The 14,036-nt window shown below is 45.9% G+C and overlaps 3 protein-coding genes across 5 annotated transcripts; 1 reads left to right on the top strand and 2 right to left on the bottom strand.

Moving 5' to 3' along the window:
* The first annotated feature begins 735 nt into the window (after positions 1-735).
* LOC128731816 (DNA-directed RNA polymerase II subunit RPB7) lies at positions 736-1,508 on the top strand. The gene is made up of 3 exons (XM_053824958.1): positions 736-747; positions 832-1,290; positions 1,368-1,508. Exons 1-3 carry the CDS (start codon positions 736-738, stop codon positions 1,416-1,418), a joined length of 522 nt encoding a protein of 173 aa, XP_053680933.1. The 3' UTR covers positions 1,419-1,508.
* Positions 1,509-1,928: 420 nt separating this feature from the next.
* LOC128731205 (60S ribosomal protein L32) lies at positions 1,929-2,976 on the bottom strand. 2 transcript variants are annotated; one of them, XM_053824310.1, is made up of 3 exons: positions 2,934-2,976; positions 2,432-2,532; positions 1,929-2,356 (listed from the first exon to the last, which is right to left on the bottom strand). In XM_053824310.1, the coding sequence occupies exons 2-3, from the start codon at positions 2,522-2,524 to the stop codon at positions 2,045-2,047; spliced, it is 405 nt and encodes a 134-aa protein (XP_053680285.1). In that variant the 5' UTR covers positions 2,525-2,532; positions 2,934-2,976; the 3' UTR covers positions 1,929-2,044. The 2 variants fall into 2 exon arrangements, with proteins under 2 accessions (XP_053680285.1, XP_053680286.1); XM_053824311.1 differs by having other exon boundaries at positions 2,432-2,529; positions 2,934-2,971.
* A 1,584-nt stretch (positions 2,977-4,560) lies between these two features.
* On the bottom strand, positions 4,561-8,946 carry LOC128730573 (axin). Of its 2 annotated transcripts, none has more exons than XM_053823642.1 (9): positions 8,857-8,946; positions 7,787-8,706; positions 6,432-6,560; positions 6,052-6,163; positions 5,830-5,964; positions 5,513-5,738; positions 5,122-5,434; positions 4,757-5,047; positions 4,561-4,687 (listed from the first exon to the last, which is right to left on the bottom strand). In XM_053823642.1, the coding sequence occupies exons 1-9, from the start codon at positions 8,944-8,946 to the stop codon at positions 4,561-4,563; spliced, it is 2,343 nt and encodes a 780-aa protein (XP_053679617.1). The 2 variants fall into 2 exon arrangements, with proteins under 2 accessions (XP_053679617.1, XP_053679618.1); XM_053823643.1 differs by having other exon boundaries at positions 5,519-5,738.
* Between the last annotated feature and the right edge of the window lie 5,090 nt (positions 8,947-14,036).

Here is a 14,036-nt window from a genome sequence, read left to right as displayed (position 1 = left end):
AAACTGAAACCTTCATATTTTCAGAACAGACACGTGTTTGGTTACCATTTTCACCTCTTTGCTTTCAACACTTGGTGGAAGAGCCCGATACTACTTGCAGACACAAGTACACGACGCGGAACCGGATTCCTATCCTGCATTGATTAAACTAAATGCTGAACAGGTAGAGTTAGTGTTTTACCGTTAGAGCCACTAAGCTTCGACGTCAAGCACAAGCTGTCAAATCGCTGGTTTACGCGCTCTTTATACATTTCGTTCTTTTGAAGACAAAATGGAGAAAAATTATCGTGAAATAAATAAGTTTTTATCCACACATAATTTATGTTAGGCGATCCAAAAACAGTTAAAGCCATCCCCACATTTAACGAAATATACTATGTTCGAAAATTGAAGTACCAAGTAGCGAAAGCAGCATTTTAAACAGTTCATGATGCACATCGAGTTTTACGTCAAATTAAAATTGTTTACCAAAGCGCCTGCAAGCCGCAAACCGTAAATTATGCTGTTCTGAATAGAGATAACTAATAAGTACAACATAAATTACTGCTGCAGAATTCAAGGTGTTGCAAGGTTCTAAGAATATCTCTATGTGCTCAAGGAAAAATACTATTTTGCAGAGAATTTACAAGTCAGTAAAAAGCCAAGCAGCTTCAAAGCTCAAGTTTTACGAGAAAAACACCTGGTACTATTGTAGATCAATATTCTACTGCATTCTGTCGTATACTACTAAACAAAATGTTTTATCATGTAAGTAACCTAGATATGGCTTAGTTGTTTTTCCTATTTAAAATTTGCACAATGCTATCCTGGATCGAACATTCTTTATTTTAGATATCGTTGGAACATGAGATTCTACTTCATCCGCGGTATTTTGGTCCGCAGTTAATCGAAACGGTAAAACAAAAACTGTACACCGAGGTCGAGGGTACTTGCACGGGCAAATATGGCTTCGTCATAGCAGTAACCACAATCGATGATATCGGTTCCGGCACGATACAACCGGGACAAGGTTTTGTTGTATATCCGGTGAAATACAAGGCGATTGTTTTCCGACCTTTCAAAGGAGAGGTGCTCGATGCAACCGTGAAGCAGGTGAACAAAGTCGGCATGTTCGCCGAAATAGGGCCACTTTCCTGCTTCATCTCGCATCATTCCATCCCGGCTGACATGCAGTTTTGTCCGAACGGAGCACCCCCTTGCTACCGGGCATTGAACGGAGAAAGCGTGATAGCGGCGGAAGATAAGATTCGCCTTAAAATAGTCGGAACACGTGTAGATGCCACCGGAATTGTGAGTGTTGCATTCTTTGACGATACGTCAATGCAATATTTTCTATAATAATCTATATTTACCTATACTATCCGTAGTTTGCGATTGGAACTTTGATGGACGATTACCTTGGATTAGTTGGAAGCTAACCTATTGCATGGAAAAATATATCCATATTTACGGACGAGATATGTTAAGGATATAATACTACACTATACCCATTTTTAATATACAAATATACGGAGAAACAATGGATTTTTTTGTAGTTTGTATGATTTTATCAATTTGGTTGCCCATTTCCATAAGTAAAAATGCCAGCAGATAGTCATATCTTGTTCCGATAAAGTATCCAAACCCTATCAAAAAAGTCTATCAGCGATCCAACTCGGCACTAGGCGCAGGGAGACACGGCAATTACGATGGCTGATTCTGGTGAAGCAAGACCGGTAGACTAGATGGATGGGAAGCTGCAGTCAGGGACTGAGCAACCTGGAGTACTATTGTTGACCAGGCCATGTCTCGACGACTCTTTCGTGTGCAGGTTAGGTAGGGGGAAAGATCTCATTGCTTATTTCTCTTACTATGCTGAATTTTCCACGCGACGTCTATTTCTCACATGAATCCAGTCGAATGAAGAACAATTAGCACGACGTGTACGGTGTAATATTTCTTATTATTACCAAATCGAATCCTTTTGCTCCACAGAACAAAATTTCGCCAAACGAAATGAGTGACAAAATCATGTGTTTAACGCCAAGAGCGTAACAGTGTACGCTTACTCCATCTCCTGGGCGCGCAGTCTGCCGTTGGGGTTCGTGACCGCGATGGCTAGCTGCTTGGCCCGCTCGACGATCGCCTTGCGCTTCTTGGATGATACAGCGTGTGCGATCTCGGCGCAGTACACGCGATTCTGCATCATCAATACTTCCAGTTCGCGGACGTTATGTACCAGGAACTTCTTGAATCCATTCGGCAGCATATGGCGGGTGCGCTTGTTCGAGCCGTAGCCGATGTTTGGCATCAAGTACTGTCCCTTAAAGCGACGGCGCACTCGATTGTCAATACCTTTCGGCCGACGCCAGTTGGGCTGTGGAACGAAAAGCAAAAACATAATTAATTTATCTGGTTCTGAATGGAACAGCCACTTATGTGTTATACTTACGGCTAGTTTCACATATCGGTCCGATTGGTGGCGAATGAACTTCTTCGTCCGCTTCTTGACGATTTTCGGCTTATACGCTGGACGCACGGCCATATTTGCTGCTAATAAAAAAAACAACACCAGAGCAAAGGAGAAAAATGAGGTTAGAATTCACGCACGTCGACGCTGCATCAAGTTTCCCAACTCTTGTTCCATAATTGAGTCTGTTTTTCGTAGGATCGTCGTTTAGCGAGCATGAAAGCTGTTATTGACACTAGATATCGCTAGTCGATTCCTGTGCGTTGCACATCCGGAACCGCTTACACCATAAACCATTCACCACACATCTCGCAGTCGGCGGACTAGAGAAGAGGAGTAAACATCCTGTTCCCAGTTGGATAATCTCGACACCACAGTATGTATGATAACCCAACAAAGGCTCATTTTACGACAGCTATCAATGCCGCAAACCACACTACGGAAAACAACCCGAAGGAACAATTTTTGTCAAGTAATTTCTTACATTTTATAGGAGCACAACACGCGGCAGATCGTTCAAGGTGGAAGAACAATCAAAAAGGAGGGTATTTGACATTTCAATGTAGAGACTGTCAAAGGAAGGTTGGTAGCGCTGATTTCTAAGTGACAGCTACTTACAGCTTTTTGATCCCATTGGTCTGGTCTAGCCACCGACAGCATTGTTTTAAATATAAGTCGTTGCAAGACACAAGATAAGAAACAAGAAAAATAAGAACAAAAATAACTGATTTTAAATAAGCAATTATATTTATATTTTTATTAAGCTTTTACTACCCCATTTTATAAATGTATAGCTTATGCATGTATATAGCTCTGTTTCTCTCTCCATTCCTATTCTTCCTTTACTATTTATTCTACTGCACTGCGTTTGCTCTTTTAGCATATCTCGAGCGTCTTGTTCTGGTATATGCTTCCTAGCATAATAAGGCTTTTTTGAGTCGAGAGGTCCTAGTAGCGAGTAACATTTAGCAAAAGATGTATTACTTCGGGAACTCATGTGCATCAAGAAGTAATTAAAAGCTAGGACGCGACACGTGTATATGTACATTGGCAGTTCTGCTAAGCTGCTGGTGAGCTAGAAGAAACCGAAACGATATCTGTGACCAATATTTGATACAATTAGTTATAATTTACAGTGATGACCAGAAAAGTCATTAACCAATAAGCTAAAAACGAATGACACAGTACAAATTAAGTGATAAGGAGCGGTGGTCTCAGTTTATGTAGTTGCTCGTTTTGATCCCTACTCGGTGTTTTCGTTCATAAAAAACCGAAGTCATATTTACTCCTGGCTTAACGCCTCAACTCACCCGTACTCAACCTCTCGTAGTAAGCTTTACCGTTGGAAGAACTTCTGTGCAACTTGAGAAGGTGCTCGCCTTACTGCCATTGCTTACAAAATTGCTCGAGTGAAAATACATTTGTTATCATCTCTTGTTTTATCACTTTTAGTCAAGGTCGTAAGCAAACATTATTTTCCCTCGTTTCTCCTTTGATCAATCTGCCATATAGCTAATTTTCTTCATACTCTCTCACAAGACCTTGAAGCATTGGTACCATGACGATATTATGAGATAAAATGTGCTTACCGAGAAGAACACAAAACGCGTATAAAATACTGATTCCGCAATTTGATTTCCGTTGCTTTCCTCTCCTACCAACTGCCGTGCTCCTGGTTTTTGCTTATCGTTAGCTGGGTTTGAAGTTTTATTACACTTTTCAGTGCCTTCGAAACTAGCAAATTTTTCGAGTAAAATCCACATCAAAAATGATATTTTTTATTGGAATTGAATCGATGCATGGTTGCAGTAAATTTTATAAAAGAAAGCGATTTTGGATCCCTTACCATTGCGGGGATATCGATGTAAAGGCACTTTTGGCGTAATGCATCCTTTTTGCCTACCGTTTTGTCTACCGTTACGGAAACCTTGCGTATCTGACTCTTTTGAAGCAATAACAACTACAAAAAATAGGCGTCCCTGCTGGTTAATGGAAAATTGCCCTTATTTACGTAACTGCTTTCGACCCATATCTACACACTTTATTACAATCCACTAAACACTAACGGAAGCCATACTGTTGTCTCACCACAATTATTGCTGAACGAGAAGTTACTCCGACGGCTTGACCGTACCCATCACCTTACCCTCGAACAGCGGCAGCGGTTCACTGTCGCTGTTAACTTCTTCCTGTATGACAGGATTATCCAGATCCTCGCAGCGCGTTTTGAAGAAGAATCTGTTCGGAAACGGAAGGCACGTGAAATTGAGCAAGCTCCAATAGGCAAACAGTCTTGAGAGGTCTTACCGGTAGTTTCCCTTCTTGGGTAGATAGTCCTTGAATTGCTTCAGGGTGGGCGGTTGCGTACCGGGTATTTTGATCCGGTACGGTACCTCCTCATCGCAGAACGAGTACACCACGATGGTGAACTCATTCGGGGCCTGATGCGGTTTGGCGGGGATCGGCGGCGGAGGCATCGCCGGTGGAAGACTGCTCCCGAAGCCGCCTGACGACGAGGACATTGCGGATACTGGCACGGGTGGTAGTGGCATGTTTTGGATGGCGCTCGGTGGCAGTGGATACTGATAGCGTTTCGATCTGCAACATTAGAATGACAGGCCGCGTATAGTAATAGAGCCCAAACACGTGTGCGGAAGAAAAAATATGTATACCTTCTCGTTTCATCCTCCAACCGGCGGCTAGATTCCTGCAGCAATGTGGCCGTATGCATGTCCGAGTGCATGTTTCGTGACAAGGGCCGCGAGCTGCTGCCATGGCCCAGCTCGCCCCGTGTTCCACTGCTGCTTCCGCTGCTGTGCTTCGTCAACGTGTCGGTCGAAAACAGGCTGATACCGCTGTCCGTGTTAACTGAGGGCCACTTGTGGTTGAGCTTGCGAGAGCCGGAAGATATTTGCTGCATCGGCATCGGTGGCCCCATCAGCGGGTGTCCTTCGGGCATCGACTTCGAATGACGCATCGATTGCGCTTGTGCTGCAATGGGTCATAAGAACAGGAGTCGAATAAGAAACAAACACTCGAATAACAGGTTCAACCCAAGCGTACCTGAGCCGGGTCCAAAACCGGCCAGCTCGTAACGCCGCGACCGGGAACCGATAACATTCGTTGGACAAGGGGACATAGTTCCGGGCGATCGACTAGGCGTTAGGTCCGACCAAACCCGCGACACGTGCTGATCCAGAATATCCTGATCGTTGTCGTCGTCCACCTGCAGCTTTTGCCGGATCGCATCCGCGAGCACTTTGTTCTGCGATCGGTCAGAAATTTCAGCCTACGAAACCCAGCCAAAGAAAATACACAAATTATCATCTGGAACTGCTCCATCTGCCGCAACGAGGCTATTGTCAGGACATATTGCTCACCTCTTGCATTTTCTTGCACAGAACTTCATCCTTCTCCTGCTCTCGTGCCACACACTCGAGCTTGTTGATTAGGATTTTGGCAAACTCCATCGGTGGAGGCTGCTTTTGAGTGTGCCGGTGTGTACGGGGAATAATCTAAAATTCCAAGGGTCAAAGAAAAAAGGAACCCATCGAGGTGTCATGACAAATTTCTACATATTTCCGACATTTCGGCAAACTCACCGCAAACGTGTCGACTTCTTCGTTCGTGAGAGCGTTTTCACGCATCATCCTTCGCTCCATCGACGAATGGTGATGATGGTGATGCTTCCGTTGCGAATGTGGTCTTCCATCGCTGCGAAGTCGAATTGATATGCAAATGATAATTTAGAAATACAGCCCCATGGTTGTGGTCAATGCCCGATTACACCAACCCGAATTTGTACATAAGTGATAGGTTAGCTTTTTGACCAAAAAGCTACCGCCAACGCCCATGGCGACAATTGGCAGCATAATGCACGAAAAGTGCACGGATACAGAAGAAGAGCATCAGCAGCATACACGAAGGATGCGTAAATGATACAGGTACAATGAAACGAATAGAAAAAAAAATCATAACTTACGTGGATATGCTCGAAAGAGACATCGTATCGGAATCGGTACGGCCGGAGCTCAGACTGGCCATTTCTGAGTCACGTCGCGATACCGGATTATAGGATGCATAGGCGGTGTACACGGAGTAGCCCCGTGGTCTGCATGCGTGAGGTAGTACACAATTTGTAGCATAACCATAGGAGCAGGACGAGCCAGGATAATGGTATTGCGGCACGCGGATGCGATATGAGCCCAAAGTTTAGGAAAAATGTTACAACACAGGATAATGGTGATTGTGGTGATATGTGTGTGTGTGTTCGTGCGTGCGTGAGAAGTCGATGGTCATTTGAATATTCCAATCAATTAGCGAAATCATTTACATTAATGCAAAAGCCGACGGCATCACGGAAAAGGGATCACCATGACCGGCATGATAAAACACCGTATGAGCAACAGAGACAGACCGGACGTGGAGAGAGAGTTGGATGGTTTAAAACATGGAAGTTCACATTAAAAAATGGGAGGACCTCATCGCCGGAGAGAGAGAGACAGAGTACACGCATACACAGTCGTTGTGTTGCCGCGCCGCGATAGTCACAAGAGGACATTGCGCAAGGACGACATGGGAAGCCGGCAGGATAGCAACAGGATGCGAATGTTCGTATTTTTACGAAACGGTAGTAGTGCCAGCGTTGGTGGCCCCGTTGGTGTATGATTGGCAGCAGGTGCGGGGACATGCCCAGAGGGGATGCGCATGCGCAGATTATAACCGAACAAGCCGGTAACATGAAGCACAAATACACACACACACACATGAATATATACACACAAAAATGTAGGATGATTGCGAATGAATACAGGAGGTCGGAGTTCGAAGGAACGTAGATGATAGGTGGTAAAATTTGGTACAAAATTTTGCAAGGATCGAGGCCAAATTTGCATCCAACAGTGTCGCGGGAGAGGAACGTTCGTAGTGACGGTATGGAACGAAAAACGGAAAGCAATGGAAAGAAAAAAGAAAGGAAAAAGAGAAAGAAATTAAGAGAAAAATAACATAAATAAATTAGAGACGAAACACAAAATTGTCCTTGTAGAAAAACATATGAACACAAGTTAACTGATACTGTTATAAGTAATGCTGTAACGCTGATGGCTCGAGGGCCAATCTCATGAACAGATGATCAGTTGGCACAGGGACAAGCCAAATTGACGATTGTTTGTTTCCTATTTGTTTGCCCATAGCAGGCCGTTAAATTGACACAAAAAATGAAAGCAAAGTAGCGTCTGATCGGTTAGATCACGAAAAACAGTTAGAACTACACTTCAACTACTCGATGAGCTCCCATTTGGTCATGGGACTATTCAGACGTTCTTCGTTCCTTACCCGGGAGGTCTCATCTCGAGACGGCGTTTCTGCGTCGCCATCAAGGCGTCCTTCGTCAACGTCATCGGAACCTTGGTGTTCGACGAGGAAGCAGGAATCGCAGGCGAGTGTGGCAACAAGCCACCCGTTATGGACATATGACTATCGAGACCCGGACCCGTGGCACCGTACAGCTGTTCGATCGAATCAGCGTTGACTAGCTCCGCGTCCTCGTGCACTGTCGGCAGAGCGGACGAGCTGTGAAGGAACAACTCCGAGGTGGAGCTGCTGCTGGTCAGTGAACAGGACACACCGAGACCGTTTCCGCCAGGGCCACCGCAACTAGCTCCTATTCCTGAGTTATATCCTGCGGTGGTCCCTCCTGTCGTCGAACCTCCAGCACAATTGCTACTGCTGCCAGGTGGAACAGAACCGGTGACGACGCTGGAGTTGCTCCCACTGCCAATCACACTGCTACTGCTGCTCGAACTCTGCATGTTCTGCACATACTGCAGGTAGAGGTCCGACTGCAGAAAGTGCGGATACGTCGTCTCGGCGATGATGTTTGCCACGTCGGACTGCATCTGATCGAAGATGTCCGGCGTAAGCTCCAGCTCGTTCTTCAACCCGGCCTTGATGAAGTTCCGGAGCGACTCGTTCACGTACAGCTCCGAGCCTGGTTGTGCCTTTTTCAGGAACCGCCGGTAGATGGCGCCGATGAGTTGCGTCACCTTTTCCGGGTCGGTTTGCTGCTTGAGACCCTCGCAGGCGAAGTAGAACTTGAGCCGGTTCGACGGTTCCTCGCCCTCGAGCTCGACGTACCGCTTGAAAAGCTCTGCTCCATCGCCATCCTCCAGCAGGTTCGCAAGTTTCTGCGCCCATCGCACGTACGACGGTGGGGATCCGTCCCGATTTCGATCCGTATGTGACGATTCCGTCATCTACAAAGCAGAAACCCCAAATTGAAAGAACGTTAGAAGTTTTACTGGCCATCGTCTGGCTTGGGATGATAAATATGACTCTTTTAAGCCCAAAACTTTGCTTTCCATAATATAGAGCGTTTTCGATTGGGCTAGCGCTAAAATCCTTACCTTCCGACAGCTTTCCTCTCCGGGAACGGGTGGTCGGGGTCCACTGCAGTGAAAGTCATCAAACTTCTGATGGAAATACTGCTGATTCATCGGTAACTGCTCTTGGAATCACCTCGACGCGAAACCGATAGCCTCTGCCCTTGCGTACTACGGTGCTGAATTGGATGTTCTTCGCACTGAATAAATATCCACTTCACGGAATCGGGAGGCTTTTGATTTCTGACGAGCTAACGCACTAATTAAGAAGCGAAAATATACAGTGCCGGGGCGGTGCAATCGGTAATTGTTTCAGTCTCAATCCTCTTGAGTTCACAGTCCACGCAGGCATTCGCGTTCGTAGGCGCTTTCGCGGTGTTGGTAAGCTTCGTTACTCAACCATCGACAGGTAACTGAAATGGGATGAAGATAAGTACAAAAACAGTCAATAATCATGATCACGATTTCCAAAAGCACAGTAAATGAAAAACATTTAAAGTTTGCCAAAAGACGGAACTGTAAAAATGGCGCTTTCCCCGAACCATTCATTATTCGTTCTTCACGTCGGAGTTACGACGAGGGATTTATTTTGCCCAACTCAAATTGGATCGCAATTGACGTTAGCTGGGGAAAAAGAAAAAAATCCTGCAATACCGTCCAGCCGTCGGATTCAGGCAGCCCCGCAAGCAGAAATTCTATTAAAACGTCAATCATTTTCCGGTTCCGAAATACAGGAATATTCTACGGTTGAGTGCATATTTCGGTTCTTTGCGCGAAAAAAAATCCATTCAAGGAAGCAGAAGATGGTACCGTGGTCCTCGCGGTAGGTTTCGGGATCTGTTTTTACCTAACAACTTTTACGAAACACTGAATGCGGTTCATTCTTCATGAAACTTTAATGAAGTCTGTTTGATACTAACATTTCTAGTCACCAACTAGGCTGGCTTACGAAATCGAGCTTGAATGTTTTATTTTATGTTAAGTTAGTTAGTAACGGAGCAGTAATATAAATGTCTACTCCTATAAAATGTACACAATCCACTTTTTCTCCTGTTTGAAGTTCGTTCCCTTATTTTAAGAAAGATTTATTCGGAGCACGGCTAAGCATCTTTGCAAATATTAATAACATCGATTCCATCAGGAGAAAATGGTAACGTACAGGAAAATAAGTACCAACGTTACTAAGAATAGAATCGAAAGCATAATTAATTGCAAACATCATGGAGGCAGCAGCCGTTCCCCTAACTTATAGTCAAAAATTAAAAAAGGGGGATTTAAAAAGCAACGTAAACAGAGCGCACTGAAAAGGGTAGCTGGCGCACGATCGAACGTCCAAGTCCTGGATTTTCAATGCCCACCCTAATGCACCGTCAACGAGACACACACACACACATATGCTCACAAGTCGTTCGTCCCTTCTCGCAATCTTTTGTTGCGAAAAAGGGCCTCTGGCTTCCACCGGGCGTTTGCCCTATTTCACTTGCATTAAAAGGCACTTCTTGCCGCTGCTGCTGCTGCGAGAAAACAATGCAACCTCCTGTGACGCGGCAAGGACGCGCAATTGGTTGGACGGCAGGACGAATCACCGGTAAAACGGGGCCTTAAAATGGCTGCCGATCAGGAGTGTGCCGCCGTCTGTCACCACGCGGCCATGATGGCGGACGGATCAAGGACGCGCCCGGCCAACCGAGCACACTCGAGGCGAAGTGGATTTGAAGGAGCATTAATTTCTTGCATCACCCAGCAAGCAAAAAATCAACCGGGAAAGGCAGGAACGCGAATAATTATCATGGCGGCATGGAAAGGGGTATCTCCTCTACTAGTTGCGTTGATGCGCGAAACGAGAACAGCATAGCTAGGATATCACTGCGAGCACCAAAGTTTACACAAAAAGTTGCTCATAAATAATTAAAAAATGCAGCTCACGCAAAATAGAATATTATCCACATACGTTTATATACTTAACAGGCAAGCTTATACGTGCTAAGATCCTAAATTTTATAAGATGTCGAGAATTAAAAAAAAAAGAGTAGCCTTGCACCAATGGATTAGCATAATATCCAAATTATAATTGCAGCTCCGTGTTGCTGCATTTGCCTGCGAAAATAATGCGAGTTAGCGTATTTACGATCCCTCCTGAGAGCCTAAAACCCTTTCGCACGGGTCCAACTCAGTTACGGCAGCACAAATTAAGCAAAAGCCGACTATTTTTATGACTCTTTGCCGTGCGAGCGTTGCATTATCGATGAACGCTTTTGGAAGAGCAAAACATTTGAGAGTGATTCTCTAACGAGACTGAGAGCAATCCGTTTCCCAAATATGGTTGTTTGTTTAAAAGGTTTACAACGATCATTAAATCCTTCTCTTCATTTCCAGCAGGCCTTCTTTCGACGCAAGGAAGACTTCGGCAGTTTTAGCTTCAATAAAAATTCGTATATTCGTATAAAGAAACACACAAGTCGCGCATTGTTTCCTCAAGCGGCCCAGCCTTGCATATCGTCAAACAATCCCTCATCGCTGTCGATCGCATAAGTAAAAATCCCTGTAAGCAGCAGCAGCTTCCAACCCGCTTATAATGCAGATGAAATTATAATTTACTTGACTTTAATTTTCCGCCCAGCTGGAGCTGTAGTCTACACCCCGCAAAATGCGAGTGTCCTTGCGCGCGGCATCAATCAGTGTGCGTGTCGCAATTAGCTACCGACCGAATTAGAGAGCCCGCCGGCGGCCGCTGTTGGGCCGCATGTCCTTGCCCTGCACGGATTTGCTGCCATTTTCAGCAGCCTTCCATCAGCGAGTCAATACATGGCTTTCCCCTTTCGAGACCAACCGACACGGCGGGTCTCGTTTCCACGTCGATGGATCACGTGATGCTCCTGGCGGCAGTTTAGCAAACGTGCCATACTTTTGTGTGCGCCGGCATCACATCCCCCGAGGGCTTAATCTCGCGCAAATTGAAGGGCGCTAGCTGGTGAGGAATCGAGGAGTCGAGTTGCTAATACGCTCGGCCAGCATCACCCGTCGGCATCATCACTGGCTTGTATGCTAGGATGTTGTTAAAGCACCAATCTGCACAATACGGAACCGGGTGAAAATGTGCGCTGAAAAGTTAACAAATCTCTACTACCGTTGCTGCAAGGAGCAACGTCTTTCGAACGGAAAGTTCCACCCGTTCCAGCCTAATCCTAACGTTGCCTTCCATAAATCCTTCGCTCGAGCCGACAGACGGCAAGGGGATCAGGATGTGCGCCGGCGGGGAAAACGGATCATATTTTTATGAGAAAGGGAAAAACGCTGCATTCATCGGCCATGCTCACCCTCGAGGGATCATAATTCGGGACCGCGTCGTTCCCCGTTAGGTTCGGCCTCGCAACAAGCTCGATCTCCTGGCACGGACATCATTGTTAGCGCCTGTGTATGGGAGTGTAGCTGTATAAGACACACCACCACGAATGTGTTGGTTCACCATTGTGCTCCGGGCTTTTACCTGGTTGTTTTTATTTTGCTATGCTTTGCGACTGGGACGAAAAACGCTCACCACCGTCATCCGTCAGGACGAGCGAGAACAGGACTCGAAGGACTCTCGCAGGCTCACTCGGGGGTTTTGTGGTATGAAAAATGGCACACCAATGGCCCCTTGGCCCAAACGGCGCGCATCATCGCCACCGTTTCCCAACGTTCCCGAAGCCGAAAACGCATTAAAACGCGCCCAAAAAGGTTCGTATAGTGTGTTTAGGGTGAGGCTGCACGAATCGCACGCAGAGAAGGAAAAGTCGGCCCGTGGTTTTCCACGGACGGATGATTCTCGAGCGCATCTCGCATCGATGGGTTTATGAGTCACGCGATGAACCAGAGGAACACCACATGAGCCGATCCTTACACCCGGTGTGAAGCGAAGAGATAGGGCATCACCTAAGGGGACCGATATTAATTCGTATCGAACCGTCACCGCTTTTGGTCGTCGGAAAAGAAGGGAAAGCATTATATTAGACGTGATTAATTGCGTTCAACCGTTGCAAACCGTAAACCGGACGTCGTTTATATGACTCCAGACGAAAGAGAATCACTTCGATATTGCTTCCATATTTGCATCGTTTCATCTGTTTTCACCTCTAAGGCACTAAAAAGCTTCACGAAGGGCATGAACAACGCTACGATTAAATCAAGGACCCCATCACAATTCAAGGGATGCACCGATGCAACCAGCAGCGCCAGGAACGCCGCCACCCATTGGCGCCCCATTTTATTGGGAGCAATCGCGTGTGCAACGTGAACCGGGTCGTCGCCGCCGGTCGCGACTCGCAAAGAGGTTTGCGTACGAAAGTAAACAAATAAACCGCACCCAGCCGGACCTACGATAAGGAAACAATACGGTTTCCCTCGCCGCGGTCAACCGGAGCACCGGTGGCGTGGCGACCGAGAGATGGAGCATTATCAATCAAAAAGACACCGCCAGCTGCATATTGCCAGCCGACCAGACCGTGGAAACGGACGCTTACAGTGCGGGTAGATGTTGTGCATAAATCACTCGCAAAAAGATGACCGGTTGTGTGTAATTATTTCCGTCCGATCGTCCTGATAGCCCGGGTGGGGTTTTGTGCATCAGCGGAGGACTGGCTGATCGCGGTCGTGCATAATTAAGCAAACCGGTCAAGATCTTGCACTGCATTGGCCGTTTGCGGATGATCCTTGTACGGTGTCTAATCTAGCGTCGCGGTATCAAAGCCATGGGTCAAGCAGGAGAGCCTTGTTAAAATAGCATTAAAGTACTGAACCGCTAACCGTGGGATGAAATAGTACGAGTGGAGTTTGATACCTCGAAGATGCACACTACCGATTAGTTTAGAGAAGAATATAAAGCCTATAATTTGTATTTTTCACAGAATCTTCTATCAAAAAGAGAATCCTTGGTTTAATACCGACAGATGGACCACTTTTACTAGTTTTGGGACACATTTTACACTTCATAATTCGTATTTTATAAGTGATTCACAAAACAAACGAAGGGTATAATTTATAATTTACTCCACTTGCGACAGTAAATGATCGGTGGCGATGAATCATTCACACAAAGTGCCCTTATCTGCGTATAAAGTTAACAAAGTTTGCTTTGATGCGTAACCGAGAGAATGAAACATTGGCTGACCAAAAAAAAGAAAAGTCTTTCCCTCCCACAAAAAGACGACCACACAGCAAGCCGCAGT

Source organism: Anopheles nili, chromosome 2 (genome assembly GCF_943737925.1).
Source record: "Anopheles nili chromosome 2, idAnoNiliSN_F5_01, whole genome shotgun sequence".
Lineage (NCBI taxonomy): Eukaryota > Metazoa > Arthropoda > Insecta > Diptera > Culicidae > Anopheles > Anopheles nili.
This window is presented reverse-complemented; position numbering and strand designations above follow the sequence as displayed.

Excerpts from the sequence above, each read along its gene's own strand:
- LOC128731816 (XM_053824958.1), top strand. Across the intron at positions 1,291-1,367 it reads GTGTAGATGCCACCGGAATT|TTTGCGATTGGAACTTTGAT; the intron begins GTGAGTGTTGCA and ends TACTATCCGTAG.
- LOC128731205 (XM_053824310.1), bottom strand. The coding sequence starts at position 2,524 with ATGGCCGTGCGTCCAGCGTATAAGCCGAAAATCGTCAAGAAGCGGACG. Across the intron at positions 2,357-2,431 it reads ACCGATATGTGAAACTAGCC|CCCAACTGGCGTCGGCCGAA; the intron begins GTAAGTATAACA and ends TTCGTTCCACAG.
- LOC128730573 (XM_053823642.1), bottom strand. The coding sequence starts at position 8,946 with ATGAATCAGCAGTATTTCCATCAGAAGTTTGATGACTTTCACTGCAGT. Across the intron at positions 8,707-8,856 it reads GAGAGGAAAGCTGTCGGAAG|ATGACGGAATCGTCACATAC; the intron begins GTAAGGATTTTA and ends TCTGCTTTGTAG. Across the intron at positions 5,048-5,121 it reads TTGGAGGATGAAACGAGAAG|ATCGAAACGCTATCAGTATC; the intron begins GTATACATATTT and ends CTAATGTTGCAG.